At 47.9% G+C, this 14,873-nt stretch overlaps 2 protein-coding genes across 3 annotated transcripts; one reads left to right on the top strand and one right to left on the bottom strand.

The window, feature by feature from the left end:
* Positions 1-1,159: 1,159 nt before the first annotated feature.
* Positions 1,160-6,359, bottom strand: DTYMK (deoxythymidylate kinase). Its single transcript, XM_030280269.4, has 5 exons — positions 6,174-6,359; positions 5,553-5,661; positions 4,313-4,403; positions 2,186-2,383; positions 1,160-1,673 (listed from the first exon to the last, which is right to left on the bottom strand). Exons 1-5 carry the CDS (start codon positions 6,301-6,303, stop codon positions 1,563-1,565), a joined length of 639 nt encoding a protein of 212 aa, XP_030136129.1. The 5' UTR covers positions 6,304-6,359; the 3' UTR covers positions 1,160-1,562.
* Positions 6,360-6,388: 29 nt separating this feature from the next.
* Positions 6,389-14,824, top strand: ING5 (inhibitor of growth family member 5). 2 transcript variants are annotated; one of them, XM_030280267.4, is made up of 8 exons: positions 6,389-6,546; positions 6,991-7,062; positions 7,723-7,889; positions 9,165-9,276; positions 10,053-10,146; positions 11,380-11,515; positions 11,645-11,706; positions 12,272-14,824. In XM_030280267.4, the coding sequence occupies exons 1-8, from the start codon at positions 6,510-6,512 to the stop codon at positions 12,312-12,314; spliced, it is 723 nt and encodes a 240-aa protein (XP_030136127.1). In that variant the 5' UTR covers positions 6,389-6,509; the 3' UTR covers positions 12,315-14,824. The 2 variants fall into 2 exon arrangements, with proteins under 2 accessions (XP_030136127.1, XP_012430990.1); XM_012575536.5 differs by lacking the exon at positions 6,389-6,546 and adding an exon at positions 6,700-6,860.
* The last annotated feature ends 49 nt before the right edge of the window (positions 14,825-14,873 follow it).

Below are 14,873 nucleotides of genomic sequence, written 5' to 3'. Positions count from 1 at the left end.
GCAGTGGTGGGTATTATGCAGTGTATTATCCAGTGTGTAGAGGGGCTCCAGGGGAGCTGGAGAAGGACTTTGGACAAGGGCCTGGAGGGACTGGATGAGGATGAATGGCTTCCCACTGCCAGAGGACAGGGTTATATGGGATACTGGGAAGAAATTCTTAAGAGCAGATGACCGTGGCACAGGTTGCCCAGAGCAGCCGTGGCTGCCCCATCCCTGAAGTGTCCAAGGCCAGCTTGGACAGGGCATGCAGCACCCTGGTCTAGTGGAAGGTATCCCTGACCATGGAAAATGATCTTTAAGATTCCTTTCCAACCCAAATCAGTCTGTGATTCTATTATTTATTTCACGTTCATGGTTTTACGTTTAAGGACAGCTCTGCCAGACAAGATTTTACCTGAGTGTTAACACAACCCCAATAACAAAGCTAATAAGCTCAGCTGTCTTAGATCTCTAACAGGCATTTCTGGCTTTTCAGTGTGTTGCCTTGTCCCAGTGCTACTGTCAGGGCCTGATGCAGCATTGCAGAGGTTCACCTCCTTCACCAGGAGCATCTGGCTGCCAAGTGCTGGGCAGCTGTGGAGGGAAGCTTTTGCCATTGTAGCTGATGCTTGTATTAGCAATGTTGTTTTAAATATTTAGCTTCCTCTCCCTGCTTCTGAATCAGCTCAACCTGCCTCTTTGCAAGTTAGAGAGGATTTAGTGGAGATCAGAGCAGTCTACCCTACTGGAAGGTGAGTCAAACATGCAGCAAAGAAACCTGAACTCCCCTGGCTATGCCCCTCTCTCAGTGTCCCTTGCAAATGATTAACATTCCAGATTGTTCTGGTAATTAGGTGATTCATAGCTGGTCTGGTTTCAAACTGCACTGGGGTGTGTGCAGAAGCCACAAGTGACTATTCCTCTCATCTTGGCCAGTCTAAAATAATTTATGTGCTACTTGTCCTCCAAACTGGCCTTGCTATGAGCTCATCCATCTATTTCAGGTTCTTACCTGCTCACAGCTGAGGAGAAGGCTTGAATTCACCTCTCCCTTTTCTTCCACAGCTCCAGCAAACAGTTTTCCTAGGATTTAGTGCCTGAACTGCAGCACTTCCACCTCCAATATATCCTTCTAAAAGACAAATTATCATACTGAAAAAAAAAATTGCCCTGTGCCAAATGCTTCAAAGAGCAGTTTATTAGCAAATCCTCTACAAACTGGTTTGAGCATGTGGGGGCAGATGCATTTTCTAGAGAGGAAGAATGATCAGAAACGTGGCAGTTCCCTAAAAATGGGAACTGTCTGTTTCCAGGGATGGCCCTGGGCTCCACACTCACATCTGCACTCCAGGAGCTGGAACAGGAGCTTGGGGGAAGGAGGTTTTGACAAGGAATCTGATAAACACTCATGGCATACTCGTTTAAAAAATGCAGAAGGGACTCTGCAGGCTGGAAGGGAGGAGTAGCTAAAAAAAGGACATCAGCAGCATGTTGGACCCAAAAGAATACACAGGATCTAAGCTGTAGCTGCTGGGATGTCACAGTCACCCAAGTGCAGAAGATCCAAGAAGTGACCAGAAGTTTCATTTCCAGAGTTCTCCCAAAGGTTTATTCTGAACCTCCTCCATAGTTTCCTTTGCAATGGACTTGATTTCTCTGTGCAAGTCTTCAATGCTCTTTGAAGCATCCACTGTCTGTTTCCAAGACAACAAAAATATAGGACAGATAACAGAATACAGAAATGAGAAAAACCTTGTTGTTAACATCTGCTTACCCCCCATTACTCAGTATGTTATTCTTCCTGAGTAGTGAAATGAGTTAATTACACCTCTCTGCAGTTTCTGGAGTGGATCTGGGAGAAATCAAAATATGTAGGAATAGACATTTAAGAAGTAGATGTGAGAGTGGGTGAAGGTACACAGAAGAAACTGCTGCTACATGTTGTTTGCTGGCAGACTCTGGGGTGTGTGACAGAGGCAGGTAAGCTAGGGATTCATCCCAGGTGCACAAAGAGCTGACCAGGGTCTCCTGGAACAGGGAAATGTCCTCTCTGCCACTTCTCACAGTGCCCTTGGCTGGTCCCAACGTGTCCCACTGAGCAGAAGTGGAAAGGGGCAGCACAGAGATGTGACAGGCAAAATTTGGGAGCTCTCACTAGAGCCCCCCACCCCAGTGTCTGACAAGTCCATTGGAGTTAATTCCTCACCTTCCAGTTCAGGCTCTTGTCCTCCATTAGGCAGTAGAAGGACTGAAGAACTTTCTCTTGGAAGGAGCTGGTCTCATAACGTTCATGTCCAAAGTCGCCTCGTTCTGCTGCTGCTTCTGGGTTTAACTGGAGGAACAGGATCAGGTCTGGCTTTGGGAGTCCAACATCAGGCTGTTTGCACCACTCCAGGCCGAAGTTCTGCCCCAAGCAAACACAGGAGAGTTTGAGGTGACACACAAAGACAGGAAGGCAGCAGGTTGGCTGGAGAGTGAGGTGGGATAGGAACAGCCAAGGATGGCAGGAATTGCAACCCAAAACACTCAGCACAGGCTACAAACTGAACAGGTGATAGCCCAGCTTACCAAGTGGGAATTCAGTCCTGCTCCTTTGGGGGTGAGCAGGTTTTGTCAGGTGTTCAGCACCACCTGTGCTTATTTAAGTTGGAGAGAGAGAAAGCTTTTCATGCCTCTTCTGCAGATCCCATCTGAGCTCTACCGAGGCACATTCTGAGCCTCCACACTGCCATTACCACTCCAATGCTTGCTCAGTCCAAAAGAAAGCTGTTCCCAAACACAAACACCACACAGCTGCAATGGACACCTCCCTGAGCCCACGTAGGCTCCTTTCCAATACTCACCTACCCAGGAATTTCAGCCCAGACACAACAGATGCAGTGTTCCAGCTTTTGGATTTTGCTGACAGGTCTGAAGACTTTCACCAGGCCATGTGAATCCATGATGTTGGTTGAGACTAAAGTCCACTTACTGCTCATCCACATCTTAAATCCCTCTAAGAGGAGCTGGCACATCTGCCCTCCAGTTTCTCCCCAGATGTTCTGTTTCTTGGTAATCTGGGTATTTTTGGGATGTATGTGCAGTGCGTTTTTCAATCCCATGAGGGGGTAAGAGAAGCTGGAAGTGCCACAACATCTTGGGTGTGAGCTCTGGCAGCCAGCAGACTTTTGTGTTAGGTATGGGCATCAACATCTCCCCTTCTTCTGGGAATGCTTCTTGAGTGAAAAACATGCCAAACTCCATTCTTTTAGGAAGCAGAGGAGGTCCCTTCCAGCAGAAGAGGATGCCATCCCTGCTTCCCAAGGGTGGCATCCACATGGGCTGAGCCCTGCAGGTCACCAGCTACATTCAAAGAAATGTGGACACTTTAAGAGACCCTTCTTCCCCCACCAGAAAGTAGCAGAACATTCCTTGCTGTGCCCATGTGGATTTGGGATCATTATTTTGGGGTGACTCTGCTCGTGTTACACATCCTGGCTCTTAATTTGGGGCTTTTGCAGACACCTGATTAGCACCTAAATGTCTTAATGCATCTGTCTCAAGCTACACAATGTCCAGGAAAGCAGGAGGGTGGGAGAAGATGCAGGTGAGGGTGCAGGGCTTGGGGGCCCAGGATCTCCTCAGTCCTCCCAGGAAGCAGGGAAAGGCTTGGGCAGGAATGAATGCAGGTCACAGCTGGTGCTGCAGCATGGCTGGAGCTTCTGTGGCCACTCTTAAAGGACTGATGGCTGCTCAGCAGGAACAGGACACTTCTGATGGAGCGGGACAGGAGTGTCTGTGCAGAATGGCTCCTGGGGAGGCTGACAGAACTGACTTGCTCTGAAAGCAGGGACAGGCCAAAAGGCACAAGTGGGAATGTCAGAAATTCAGGCTAAATTAAGAGAATCACTTTTACTCTGAAGGTGAGCAGAGAAGAACCCAGAAAGGAATGAATATACATCCCTGAAGATACTCTAACCTTGGCTGGATATAAGCAAGTCTGCTTATGTCGGAAGCTGAATTCCACAGGTCTCTTCTAATATATGTGGTTCTGTTCCACAAATTGATGGGCCAGCAGCCTGAGCAAGTACAGGGAGTCTTTAATAAACTCCCAGAATCATTCTCCAGAGTCACACAGGTCAGCTTCCAGTCCAGCAGTCTGCCCAGATTTACAAAAAGTCACCAAGTAAGTTTCTCTGCTTGTTCTGGGAAGGGTAGACCCATGTTAATATCTGAGCTGAAACTTCCATCCCTCATGTCCCAGAAGAATGGCCCCTGGGCCATTCACACCAACAGCCTGGAGCTGCATCCCCAAACAGAGAGAGGGGCAGGGGCTGCTGCAGGTCTCACTCACCCCTTTGGCACTTGTGAAGGCCACTCCAGAGAAGGCGTATCTGTCAACCACCACCGTGATCCCCTGGTGCAGCTTCTCCTTCATCATCGGTCTGAAACCATGGGGGAGATAAAACAACAAAGCTGCACTCCTTTCTGGTGACAGAAATGAAAGGAGCTCATCTAAAACTCCAAGTATGTCATCATTAAGGGAGGTCAGCTGTGATGCAGATGGCAGGTGAAGAGCTGTTTGAATTCTCCAGCAGGCACTGACCAAATACCCTTTCATGACACCCAAACTCAGGGTGCCAGCACTGGGCACTGCTCTAGGCAGCTCCAGAGCTTCCAGGCAAGATCACAGATGAGCTATATTAACATGGACAGCTTAGTCCTCTTCCCTTTTTAGGTGGTACAGCAGATTTTGTGATATGCTCTGCCACCTTTATTCATGACACTACATCTTAGAGCTCACTTCTGTGCCTTCTGCTCTCCCAGCTTAATTGGCACTGCCACTACAGCAGAACCAGCAAAGCTTTTCTGTAACATGAGAACATTTTGGAATCTGTATTTTCAGGTAAAAACAACAGCCAACACTGATTTCCCCACATCCACACACAGACTCTGTGACTAAAGCAAGGACAGGCAGTGATGGCTACAGAGGAAATTTGGGCACAATTCCTTAAGCCCTGTCACTCCCAGGGACTGCCTGGTGAAGCAAGGTATCTTCAGGAAAGAGAGAAAATTCACAGTCCGAACTGGTTCAGTCTCAGCTGCCCAATTTTTTAATCCAGTACAGCACAGGAGCACATGGCATTAATGATTCCAAAAAAAAAAACCCTAAACTGTAGGATCTGATAGAAGATTACAAGGGCAGGGTTAGATGGGATACTAAAATTCTTCCCTGTGAAGGTGGTTAGGCCTGGCACAGGGTGCCCAGAGAAGCTGTGGCTGCCCCTGGATCCCTGGAAGTGTCCCAGGCCAGGCTGGACAGGGCTTGGAGCAGCCTGGGACAGTGGGAGGTGTCCCTGTCCTTGGCAAGGGGTGGCACTGGCTGGGCTTTATGGTCCCTCCCAACCCAAACCATTCTGGGATTCTGTGATTAAATCCAAAGCTGTAAGAGTCCTTATGACACCATTTCCAGCCTGTTCTCCTGTCTAAACAGGATCACATTCTTGTACTTTGTGTACCCATTGCGAACTCAAACCCCGTGGGATCCAACACCACCCATTTTTCTCTCACAACTGAACAAACATCATCTTTACACGTGCTCCCAGCGGTTGGCAGAGAAGAGCAGGTGAATGGTGTGGTCCTCCAGGTTCTTCTCCCTGCCCAGGTAGGAGCTGATCAGCTGCCCAATCTCTGTGCTTCTGTCTGCAGGAAAGACAGGAGAGGCACAGGCTGCCCCAGACTGCTCTTCCCAGATGGGTGTCCATCCCTCTGGGCTCTGTCTGTCACTGAAGGGACCAGGTCAGTCCATCCAGGCTGGGAGTCTGTCTGTCTGTCCGTCAGCGGTGGCAGGAGCTCTGTCCAGGGTGAGGGGGGATATTTATTTATATATATAGCAGGTCAGTCCATACGGGGCTGGATCTCCCTGCCTGTGACAGGCCGGGGGAAGGAGCTCGCTCCATGCAGGATGAGCGTCTGTCTGTCCGTCTGTCCGTCCAGGAGGGAGGAGTCTATGCGCCCGCTCTGTCCGGGCGCGGGGGGGGGGGTCCATCTGTCCGGTGGGAGGCGATCGGTCCGTCCAGGGTGGGAGAGGTCTGTCGGTCAGGGCTGGGGCGGTCCCTCCTTTCAAACGCGGGGCCCGCCCAGAGCTGCGAGTGCTTCCCGCCCCCTCCCTCCCTCCGTCCGTCCCTCGGCGGGCTGACCCCGTTGCGGCGTACCCGGGAAGCGGAGGAGGTCGGCGCGGTGCCCGGCGTCCCTGAGGGCCTGCACGAGCCGCCGGCCCTGCGTGCTCTTGCCGGCCCGGTCCACACCCTCCAGCGCGATCAGCGCCCCGCGCCGCGCCGCCATGCCCGCGCCGCCCCGCCACTTCCGCCGCCGCGCCCCGCCCCTTCCGCCGCGCCCGCCAATCGCCGCCCGCCCCGCCCCTCATGAATATGCAGCAGAGCGGCGGTGGCGGGCCAATGGGCGGCGCGCGGGCCGTGCATACGGGATGAGGCCGCGGGCCTTGTCATGCGGGCCCGGCGGGCGGCGGGCAGTGGCGCGCGGGCCGCAAGATGGCGACTGCCATGTACCTGGAGCACTACCTGGACAGTGAGCGCGGGGCGGCGGCGGCCGAGGGGCCGGGACGGGGAACGGGGCGGGAGCGGCGGGATTGGGGCGGCGGCGGCGGCGGCGGCAGCGCGGGAATTAAAACTGCGCCACGGGGAGAGCGGAGAGGTGGGGGGGGGCGGCACGGTGGTTGCGTCATCAGCCGGCGCCGGGTGACGTCAGCGGTGCGCGCTGGGGAGTGGGACCGTGAGGGCATGGCGGGGGTCCCGCCGCCCCTCGACCGGGCCGCTGGTGCCGCCTCAGTGCCCAGCCCCAAAACCAGCTCAGGGCCGGCTGAGCCGAACGGGCGGCTGGCGGTACGTGACTCGCAGGCTGGCTTTGGTTGGGAAGGACCTTAGAACTCATCTCGTTCCGGCCCCTGCCATGGACACGGACACCCGCCGTTGATAAGGTTGCTCAGAGAATTTAGTGGCGTTTTTATTGTAGGTATTGAGAATCTGCCGTGCGAGCTGCAGAGGAACTTCCAGCTGATGCGGGAGCTGGATCAGAGAACAGAAGGTAGGTGCAGGTGTTTGGGCAAGCAAAGGCCGGGAGAGCCCAGGGGAGGCTGGGCTTCAGAGGACGTGGCTGTTCCTCTCTCAGGCTGAGCGCTCTGCAGTGGTTGTCTCTTTCCTGTGAGGACACAGCTCACATGGCAGGGCTTGGTTTTGTTTCCAGTTTAAATTTGTAGCTCTGTGATCACTTTACTCAGTGGCCATTTGGATGGCTTTCCTTCCATGTGTTTCCGTATCTAATAAATTCTAAATTCCTGTGTGCCTTGCAGGACGATTTTTTCTTCCTTTTTGAAGTTTTTTTGGTATCTGGGTGCACATTAATTATTCTAATTTTGAACCATCAGAGCAGTAAGTGATGGCCCAGCTAGTAAAATGCTCTGTATGTGGGAAGAGAGGCTGAAACTTGTGAAGCCATGGGTTCTGTTTCTGATCTTAACTGTGAATTAACTGTAAATTAACTTCTGAATTAGCTGTAGGACATTTGAGAAAAAACACACACCACAAATGTCAAAGAGTGGACACCTTTAACTTAACTGGTTTTGTTTTTAAAAAGGAAAATGCATTAAGGAATTGAGGGCAGCATAACAGCTGTCAGGAAGGGTGTCTTAAGTGGAAACAGAAAACCAAAAATACCTGCTGTTTGTTTTTTTCTTCTTTTTTCCAGACAAGAAAGCAGAGATTGACAGCCTGGCAGCAGCCTACATCGAGTCTGTGAAGAACATGTTACCTGAGGAGAGAGTGGAGCACCTGAGGAAGATCCAGAGTGCCTACAGCAAGTGTAAGGAGTACAGTGATGACAAAGTGCAGCTGGCCATGCAGACCTATGAGATGGTGAGCCATGGAAAAATGGGAATCCCCTGCAGTGGTGCATGTGGGGATGCTTCAGGTGTCAGCTTTCCCTCACTTCTTTTTCTTTCTGATTTAAATTTCTCACCAAAACAAATTATTCGTTCTCAATCCTATGTTTCTCTCTGTTGCCATCCCCAAAAAGCTTTCTCCTTTGGCACCAGGTTTCTCTTTTGCTCAAGAATTAGTGAGTTTACATCCCTTGGAGGTGGCTTTATCAGCAGTAATTGTCTGCCATGTGATAATGCCAGCAAATTTACCCCACTCCCTCCTCCCCAGCAGCTCTGTGTCACTGATAATTTATTTGGGGCACACTTAGTTGAAAACAAATTGTTTTTTCTAAGCCAGATGCTGTACTGTGTTGTGGAGGAACAGCAGGAATTCTGCTCAGTTGCCTTGCTTTATTTGACATCAAAATTTCCTCAATGGACCTTAAGAGAAAACCCATTTCTTAAGATGCAGCTTTCCACTTTTTTTTTCCTTCTGTCCCTTGAGTAATTCTTATCTGCACATGTTTTACCCCCTGGATGAAAGTTGAGTGAGGGGAATTCTTTTGACTGTGCTAAGTGTTTGTTGTCCAGCTTGCAGAGATGCCTGGGGTTTTGCTATAGCTGCAGTAGGTGTTTGGTTGCCATCAAATACTTCAAAAAAGGAAATTATGTCCCAGGAATATCAATGCCTTAGATAACTAGTGGACTCATTTAATGACAAACTATTGCAGCAGCACAGTTTGGGGGTGGTGGCTTGAAAACCTTTTTCTGAAAGTCACTTTATTGCAGCCAGGGTAGTACAAGATAATTAATATTGATATTGAGGATAGTCAGCCTGTGTCTGTATTTATGGTTAAACTTGGATCCACATGACAGTGGAGTACCAGGGCAAACCCCCAACTGCTCTGCTCAGCGCATTTCAAGGATTGTCTCTGGATTCTGAAAATCGCACAGACAAACCCAGTATTTTTATTATCTCTCGTCTTGTTTTGTTCTGAAAATCATTAGTCTGAGTTGCTCTGACTCTGTTTCCTCTCTTTTCCTTCCTTTCTGCTTGCTTGTGGAGGGACGGGGTCCCTGTGCCTTTGCCTCCCTCATTCCCTCTCCCTGTGCCATTTCCCTTTTCCCAGCCCCTTCCGTGCCTCGCTCTGCACCACCACATTCTGTTCCTGCTGATAACAGCCAAGTTTTAGCCCTTCCTGTTTTCGTCTGGGGCTCTTTTTTTTGGGTGTTTCTTTGTAGTTCAGTTTGTGGTTTCCTCTTGGTGCAGGTGGATAAGCACATCCGCCGGCTGGACGCGGACTTGGCGCGGTTTGAAGCTGATCTCAAAGATAAACTGGAAGGCAGTGACTTTGAAACCCCTGGATCCCGAAGCCTGAAAAGTGGGTGAATTGTACACAACTGGGAGCCTTTTCCAGCACTTAGAGTATCAAAGCAGGAGGGCTGAGATGTAAAATAGGCTGATCTTTCTGGAGGAAGGAAAGAAGTGTGTTGTTCTCTGCTTGTTTTTAATGCTCTTCAAAATGCTTACAGTGGCAAGAGATGTGCTGCTGGGATCAAACTTACTGTCACTGCTTCATCCTGAGGTTGTTGCTGGTTTTAAGGAGGGTGCTGTGCCAAAACTGCACTGGCATAACAGTCTTAGTTTCAGGAGAAATTAGGAATTAAAAGAAGATGCTATTTTCTGTCATGTATACTGAAACGTTGTGTGACTACAGTGACATTTGAATGTGAATACAGCAGCACAGCACAGCTTTATGACTTTGAGCAATGAAATAAGGGGTAGGAGCAAGGAGGTGGAGAAAAAAGTTATGTTAGTTATTGAGTAATCTATTAACTGTGTTTAAAAGTACACTGAGGTGAAAAAAATTACTGCGTGTCTAATCAAGTGTGATGCTGTTTATGAACTGTGCTGTCATACTGCAGTGCTTTATTGCCAAAACTACAAACACAGGTTTGGTGCTCAGTTGTTATTTAATTTGCTGTATTTGTGGCTTAAAAATGCATTTCAGTCAGCATATTCAACTACATATATAATAAGGATTACTCAATTACTTATGAAATAGGGATTTCAAGACAGTAACTGCATCAAAAGAACACCAGCTGGGGATGTTTCTGCAGCTCAGGCTGAAATGATGGGGTTGTTTTTCCTTTCTAGAGGGACGAAGTCAGAAAGACAAAAGAAGTTCTCGTGGTCGAGGCAGGAGAACATCTGAAGAAGATACACCAAAGAAAAAGAAGCTCAAAGGAGGGTAAGGCAGAGCCAGGCACAACTCCAGGGCCTTGGGCTTGACACTTCTTGAATTTTCCACAGGCTCATATTACCATATTTATGACTCATGTCCAGATGGTGAGCAGTGTTAAGAGTGTTCTGGTCTTACTCCATTTCATTAATGTCCTGCTTGGGACAGGCCAGCATTGTTAATTAACTCCTTGGTTGGCATGTGGAAGCTCAGCATGCTTGGAACATTTTGACTGGAAGGACAAGATCAGCCTCCCTGTTGCTGTTGGCAAGCTGGAGAAGATAGCTTTGATTTTTGTCACAGGGCTATTTTTAACAGTTGCTTGTGGTCATGATGGTAAAAGAAATTCACTTGGCCATCAGGACAGAAGCTGATGTTTTGCTGCTGATCTCGAAATCTTGGAGAATATTGGGGAGTTGTTTTCAAAGGATTGTGTCTTAGGTAGCCTTGAGTAGTCTGATTTGGTTTTGAGAGGCAAGGAGGACAGCATGTCCCCTCTCTGAGATGGCATTTATATTAAAGGGGCTCGGTTTATTCTGATATTTTCAGGTGGCTAAATGGAGGGCAGGAAACTAAAAATAGTGTCTGTGGACTGCTACTGGCATGTCAGCACATCCCTGTCAGGGTAAGAGGGTTCACTCATGCCTGACAATGGGAAAAAAATCTGTATTGAATCGGATTGGGGAAAAGCCCCAAACAGGTTATTCTACCCACAACCAGGAGTGATCTGTGTGATAATTCTGTTACTTTACTCATGACAGCTCCAAATCCCTCTCTTAATTCTTTCTAGTCATATTGTGTTTGATCCAACCTACCATATGATTTTAATTACTGGATTGTGGTAATGTAATATAGGCTCTAAAACAGCCTCAGTGTGGTTTAGGGAAGATAATGTAAAACACTAATTTTCCAAAGTAAGATTTGGATCTTGGAAACGCCAAATCCCAGAATGGCTTGAGTTTGGAGGGGCCTTAAAGACCATCTCATTCCAGCTCCTGCAGTGGGCAGGGACACCATCCACTAACCTGGGTTGTTCCATATCTGGCCATGAACGCTTCAGGAATGGGGGAGGCACAGCTTTTCCAGGCAACCTGTTCCAGGGCTTCCCTACTCTCACAGGGCAGAATTTCTTCCCAGTATCCCATCTAACCCTGCTCTGTGGCAGTGGGAAGCCATTCCCTTGTAACACAGTGCTGTCGGCAGTTGAGAAGTGTTTTATCCTGACTCTGTCCTTGCCCACAGGTCTGAGTTTGCTGATACCATCCTGTCAGTGCATCCCTCGGATGTCCTGGACATGCCAGTGGATCCCAACGAGCCCACCTACTGCCTGTGTCACCAGGTGTCCTATGGAGAGATGATTGGCTGTGACAACCCAGATGTAAGCATTTGAGGTGTTTGTTTGTTGCCTCCCAACCCTGTACAGTCCAAGGAGGGGATCCTTGCTCAGTTAGCTCATTCCAAATGATGGGAATATTTCCTCTGTGGGTTTTCCCTTTCTCTTTTGCAGTGCCCAATCGAGTGGTTCCACTTTGCATGTGTGGACCTGACCACCAAACCAAAAGGGAAATGGTGAGTGTGACAGCATTCAGTTTGGGATTTTTATCAGGCTGCAGTTTGCCTCAGCAAGGATTAAAACCCTGTTGTGACCCTGACAGAGGAGCTTGGCTCTTCTCATCAGAGGGTTTGCATCCTCTGTGGTTGGGGATTATTTTGAGGGTAGGAGAGAGGAGACAAACCTTCTTGTTAAAGTCCATTTCCACAGAAGTCTTAGGTACTGATAGAAGCAAAACTGCCTGATAAACAGAGGAGGTTTTGACCTGAGGCTTGTGTAAACTTGGACATTCTACATCTGAGGGTTGCTCTATTGTCACTAGTTGTGACTGTGCTTAGAACAGACACAGGTACCTCTTCCTTTCACTCTGGAGGCAAATTTTGAAGACTTCCCAGGGTTTTACTATGTGCTTATCTTGGAAAGGATCATGGGCTTGTTGTTTTTTATTTAATGGACTGTTTTAATCAAATTAACAAATTGCCTGCCAGAAACAGGCTTAATTGTGCACAAATGTTAAAAACAGCTCTCGAGCTCTGTGCTGTTAATTTCAGGAGCTCATTACTGCCTCTTTTTTTCCTACAGGTTTTGTCCTCGTTGTGTTCAGGAAAGAAAGAAAAAGAAGTAAGGACTAGAGGGGGATACACCGTCGAGGCAAGAAGAATTTAATATATTCCTTCATTCATGTTGCAATATTACCTTTGAATATTTTTGTTAATCTATCCTCCATCTTTTTCCGGTATGATATTTAATTATCCAGTGGCCAGTTGAAATTCCTGTTTTTTCCTAAGACAATGACTTTGGGAGGGAGTCCCAAATCCCTTTGCCACGGAGATTTTATTTATGTTAGTCTTGCACAATAATACTGAGGGAGGTTGTTGCCTTTTCTGGCTGTTTCCATTTCCCTGAAAATTCTCTTAAGTACATCACTGTGAAGATGAAACCTACAGTATTCTTGGAGAGAGAGAAGGTCGGATTTATTCACCAAATAAGATGAAGGCCTGAATTGTTAGCTGTGATTGCCTGTGTGGCACATGGGTAAATCAGGAAATCAGGTTTTAGGGGAAGGCTCCATGAGGATATTGTTTGTTCCCATGATGGTGTGGCTCTGCTGTTGAAGAAGGCCATCAGGGATGTTGTAACAGAGCTTCTTGTCTTTTTTTAATGGGCCACATTTGCATGTTCTTGACTTCTCTAGCTGCCTTTCAGATAATGAATGTGAATCCTTGCATTAGCACAGTGGCAGTGGCTGCAGCAGAAGAGAGAGAGGAAATCGGGAGCTGGAAAGCAAAAGTTTCTGGTTTTTCCTTCCTCTGAGATACAGAAGTTGAGGGAAGAGCAGAGATAACTCTTGCCTTCATATGTCTCCTGCATCATGAGGCTTACCTGCCTTCAGTGAAAATATAGTGGGGAAAGGTGTTCCAGGTTTCCTTCCTGCTGGTGGAAGGAAGAAAACAAAGCCCCAACTCATTAACTTTGCTGGCTCTGGTCCCTGGTGGGTGTTGGTGGCAGCTCTGTGCAGGGCTGTGTGCTGCTTTCCATACCAGTGTGCAGGAGCTCTTGGTACAGACTGCTGGAAAGGAGTCTGGAGTTTATGGAGTTTCCATAAAGAAACTCCCAGATAAACTTTTCTTCTGCTGAAAAAACAGAAGGTTAAAAACACTTCTACTCAGATTCTGGCACCTGTTTTCAAAGGAAAGAAGGCTTTTCCTGTTACACTGAGCCTCTTACTCATGTTTTGCAATGAAGTAGAACACAGCTCCTGCCACCTCTCCTTCCCTCTGTCAGGCTTTGTGCCTGCTGCTGATGTAGAAGAAACCTCTCAATTGTGAGGCAGCTTTTCCATGAACATTGATTTATGGCAGGAAAAAAAGGATGGATTTTAGGAAAAAAATCCCTGTCTTCAGGGTCCTGTCATTTCCACTGTGATATTGCAGGTGTCTTTACTACACTGCATCACAGAGAGATGAAGTTCCCACAGTTCTATGCATGAAAATGCACATTTGTGATGCGCATTTGTCCTTGCTGCCTCAGAGTGGCACATGGAAAGCAGGCAGGGAAATTAAAGCCAGAGTGCTGGATGGAAGGAGGAGGAACAGCACAGTCACTCAAACCTGGAGTTCAGCGTGCCCTCTTCTTCTTCCTGCCTCTTCATGAGAGCAAATGTGATACCTCATGAGCCAGCCTGTGATCCAGTCCCCAGAGGGTGAGAGCTGCTCCTCCTTCACCCCCTGCACTGGGCTGAGTTGGAGCATTGCTGTCCTGAAAAAACATGCTGATGCTGTCCCAGGTTTTGTTTTCCCCTTTCACCCAATGGTATTGTAGGCAACTTCTTTTCCTGTTTTTCCTAAGCTATATTAGTACTGCTATTGCTGTGGATGAAGCATTTGATTTGAAACAATCTCAAAATTCCACTCTGGAGATCTTGCTGGAAACGTGCCATGAGGGAAGAGAGCTGCTCTGGGTGAGCCAGTGTTGAGCTGACTTCCCTCAACTCTAAAATTCTGGTCAGATAGGATAACAAAACACATTTTTGTAAGTACTTTAGGGGCTTCAAAGAGCATTTTCCGCTTGAACCAGCAAAGCAAAAAGGAAAACAAGCTCTGGAAGGCAGAGCCCTCAAAAGAAAGGATAATTTGCTAGGAATGATTAATAGCGTGAGGTACAACATTCTCCCGTTCTTTACAATACCTGTGATGTGTAAAGCATCTGAGATCTGATACCAGCAATAAACTCTCCCACTGGGAACATGCCAGTTCAGGGCTTGGATGGGCTCAGGAGCATCTCCTGCCCTCTTTATACCTGGTCGTAGAGAATTTTTACAACTCCTTGTAAACAGAAATACCAGCAGCCTTCATTTTTGCTTACTGAAAGATTTAACCCTTCTGACTTTTGAATGTACAGTGTTAAATATTTCCTGGAGAAGGGTGATCCCTAAAGAAATGCCCCACTTAAAAAACCCCGCCAGAGGAGCTCGGCTTTACCAAACTGGAGGTCCGAACCGACTTTCTATTACCGAGACGGCAGAAAAAAAAAAAAGTAAAGAATGTAAAGTTTAAAACAAACAAACAAAAAAAGTATATCTGTATTTTTGGAGATGTTTGATTGTATTATAAATAAAGTATTTTTGGGAATAAATGTGTGAGGGGGGTGCTGTTGCAACCGCCGGCCGCCAGGGGGCGATGCC

This window comes from Taeniopygia guttata, chromosome 9, assembly GCF_048771995.1.
Source record: "Taeniopygia guttata chromosome 9, bTaeGut7.mat, whole genome shotgun sequence".
In the NCBI taxonomy this organism is placed as follows: Eukaryota; Metazoa; Chordata; class Aves; order Passeriformes; family Estrildidae; genus Taeniopygia; species Taeniopygia guttata.
Note: the sequence above shows the minus strand (reverse complement) of the source record. Positions and strands in the feature narration are given on the sequence as shown.

What these genes read in the sequence shown, in the direction of transcription:
- DTYMK (XM_030280269.4), bottom strand. Translation starts at nt 6,303, where the DNA reads ATGGCGGCGCGGCGCGGGGCGCTGATCGCGCTGGAGGGTGTGGACCGG. An exon ending in GCCAACCGCTGGGAGCACGT is followed by an intron (nt 4,404 to 5,552) that starts GTAAAGATGATG and finishes CCATGGTTTCAG; the next exon opens with ACCGATGATGAAGGAGAAGC. An exon ending in CCTTCACAAGTGCCAAAGGG is followed by an intron (nt 2,384 to 4,312) that starts GTGAGTGAGACC and finishes TGCTTGGGGCAG; the next exon opens with AACTTCGGCCTGGAGTGGTG.
- ING5 (XM_030280267.4), top strand. Translation starts at nt 6,510, where the DNA reads ATGGCGACTGCCATGTACCTGGAGCACTACCTGGACA. An exon ending in GCTGGATCAGAGAACAGAAG is followed by an intron (nt 7,063 to 7,722) that starts GTAGGTGCAGGT and finishes TCTTTTTTCCAG; the next exon opens with ACAAGAAAGCAGAGATTGAC. An exon ending in TGGATCCCGAAGCCTGAAAA is followed by an intron (nt 9,277 to 10,052) that starts GTGGGTGAATTG and finishes TTTCCTTTCTAG; the next exon opens with AGGGACGAAGTCAGAAAGAC.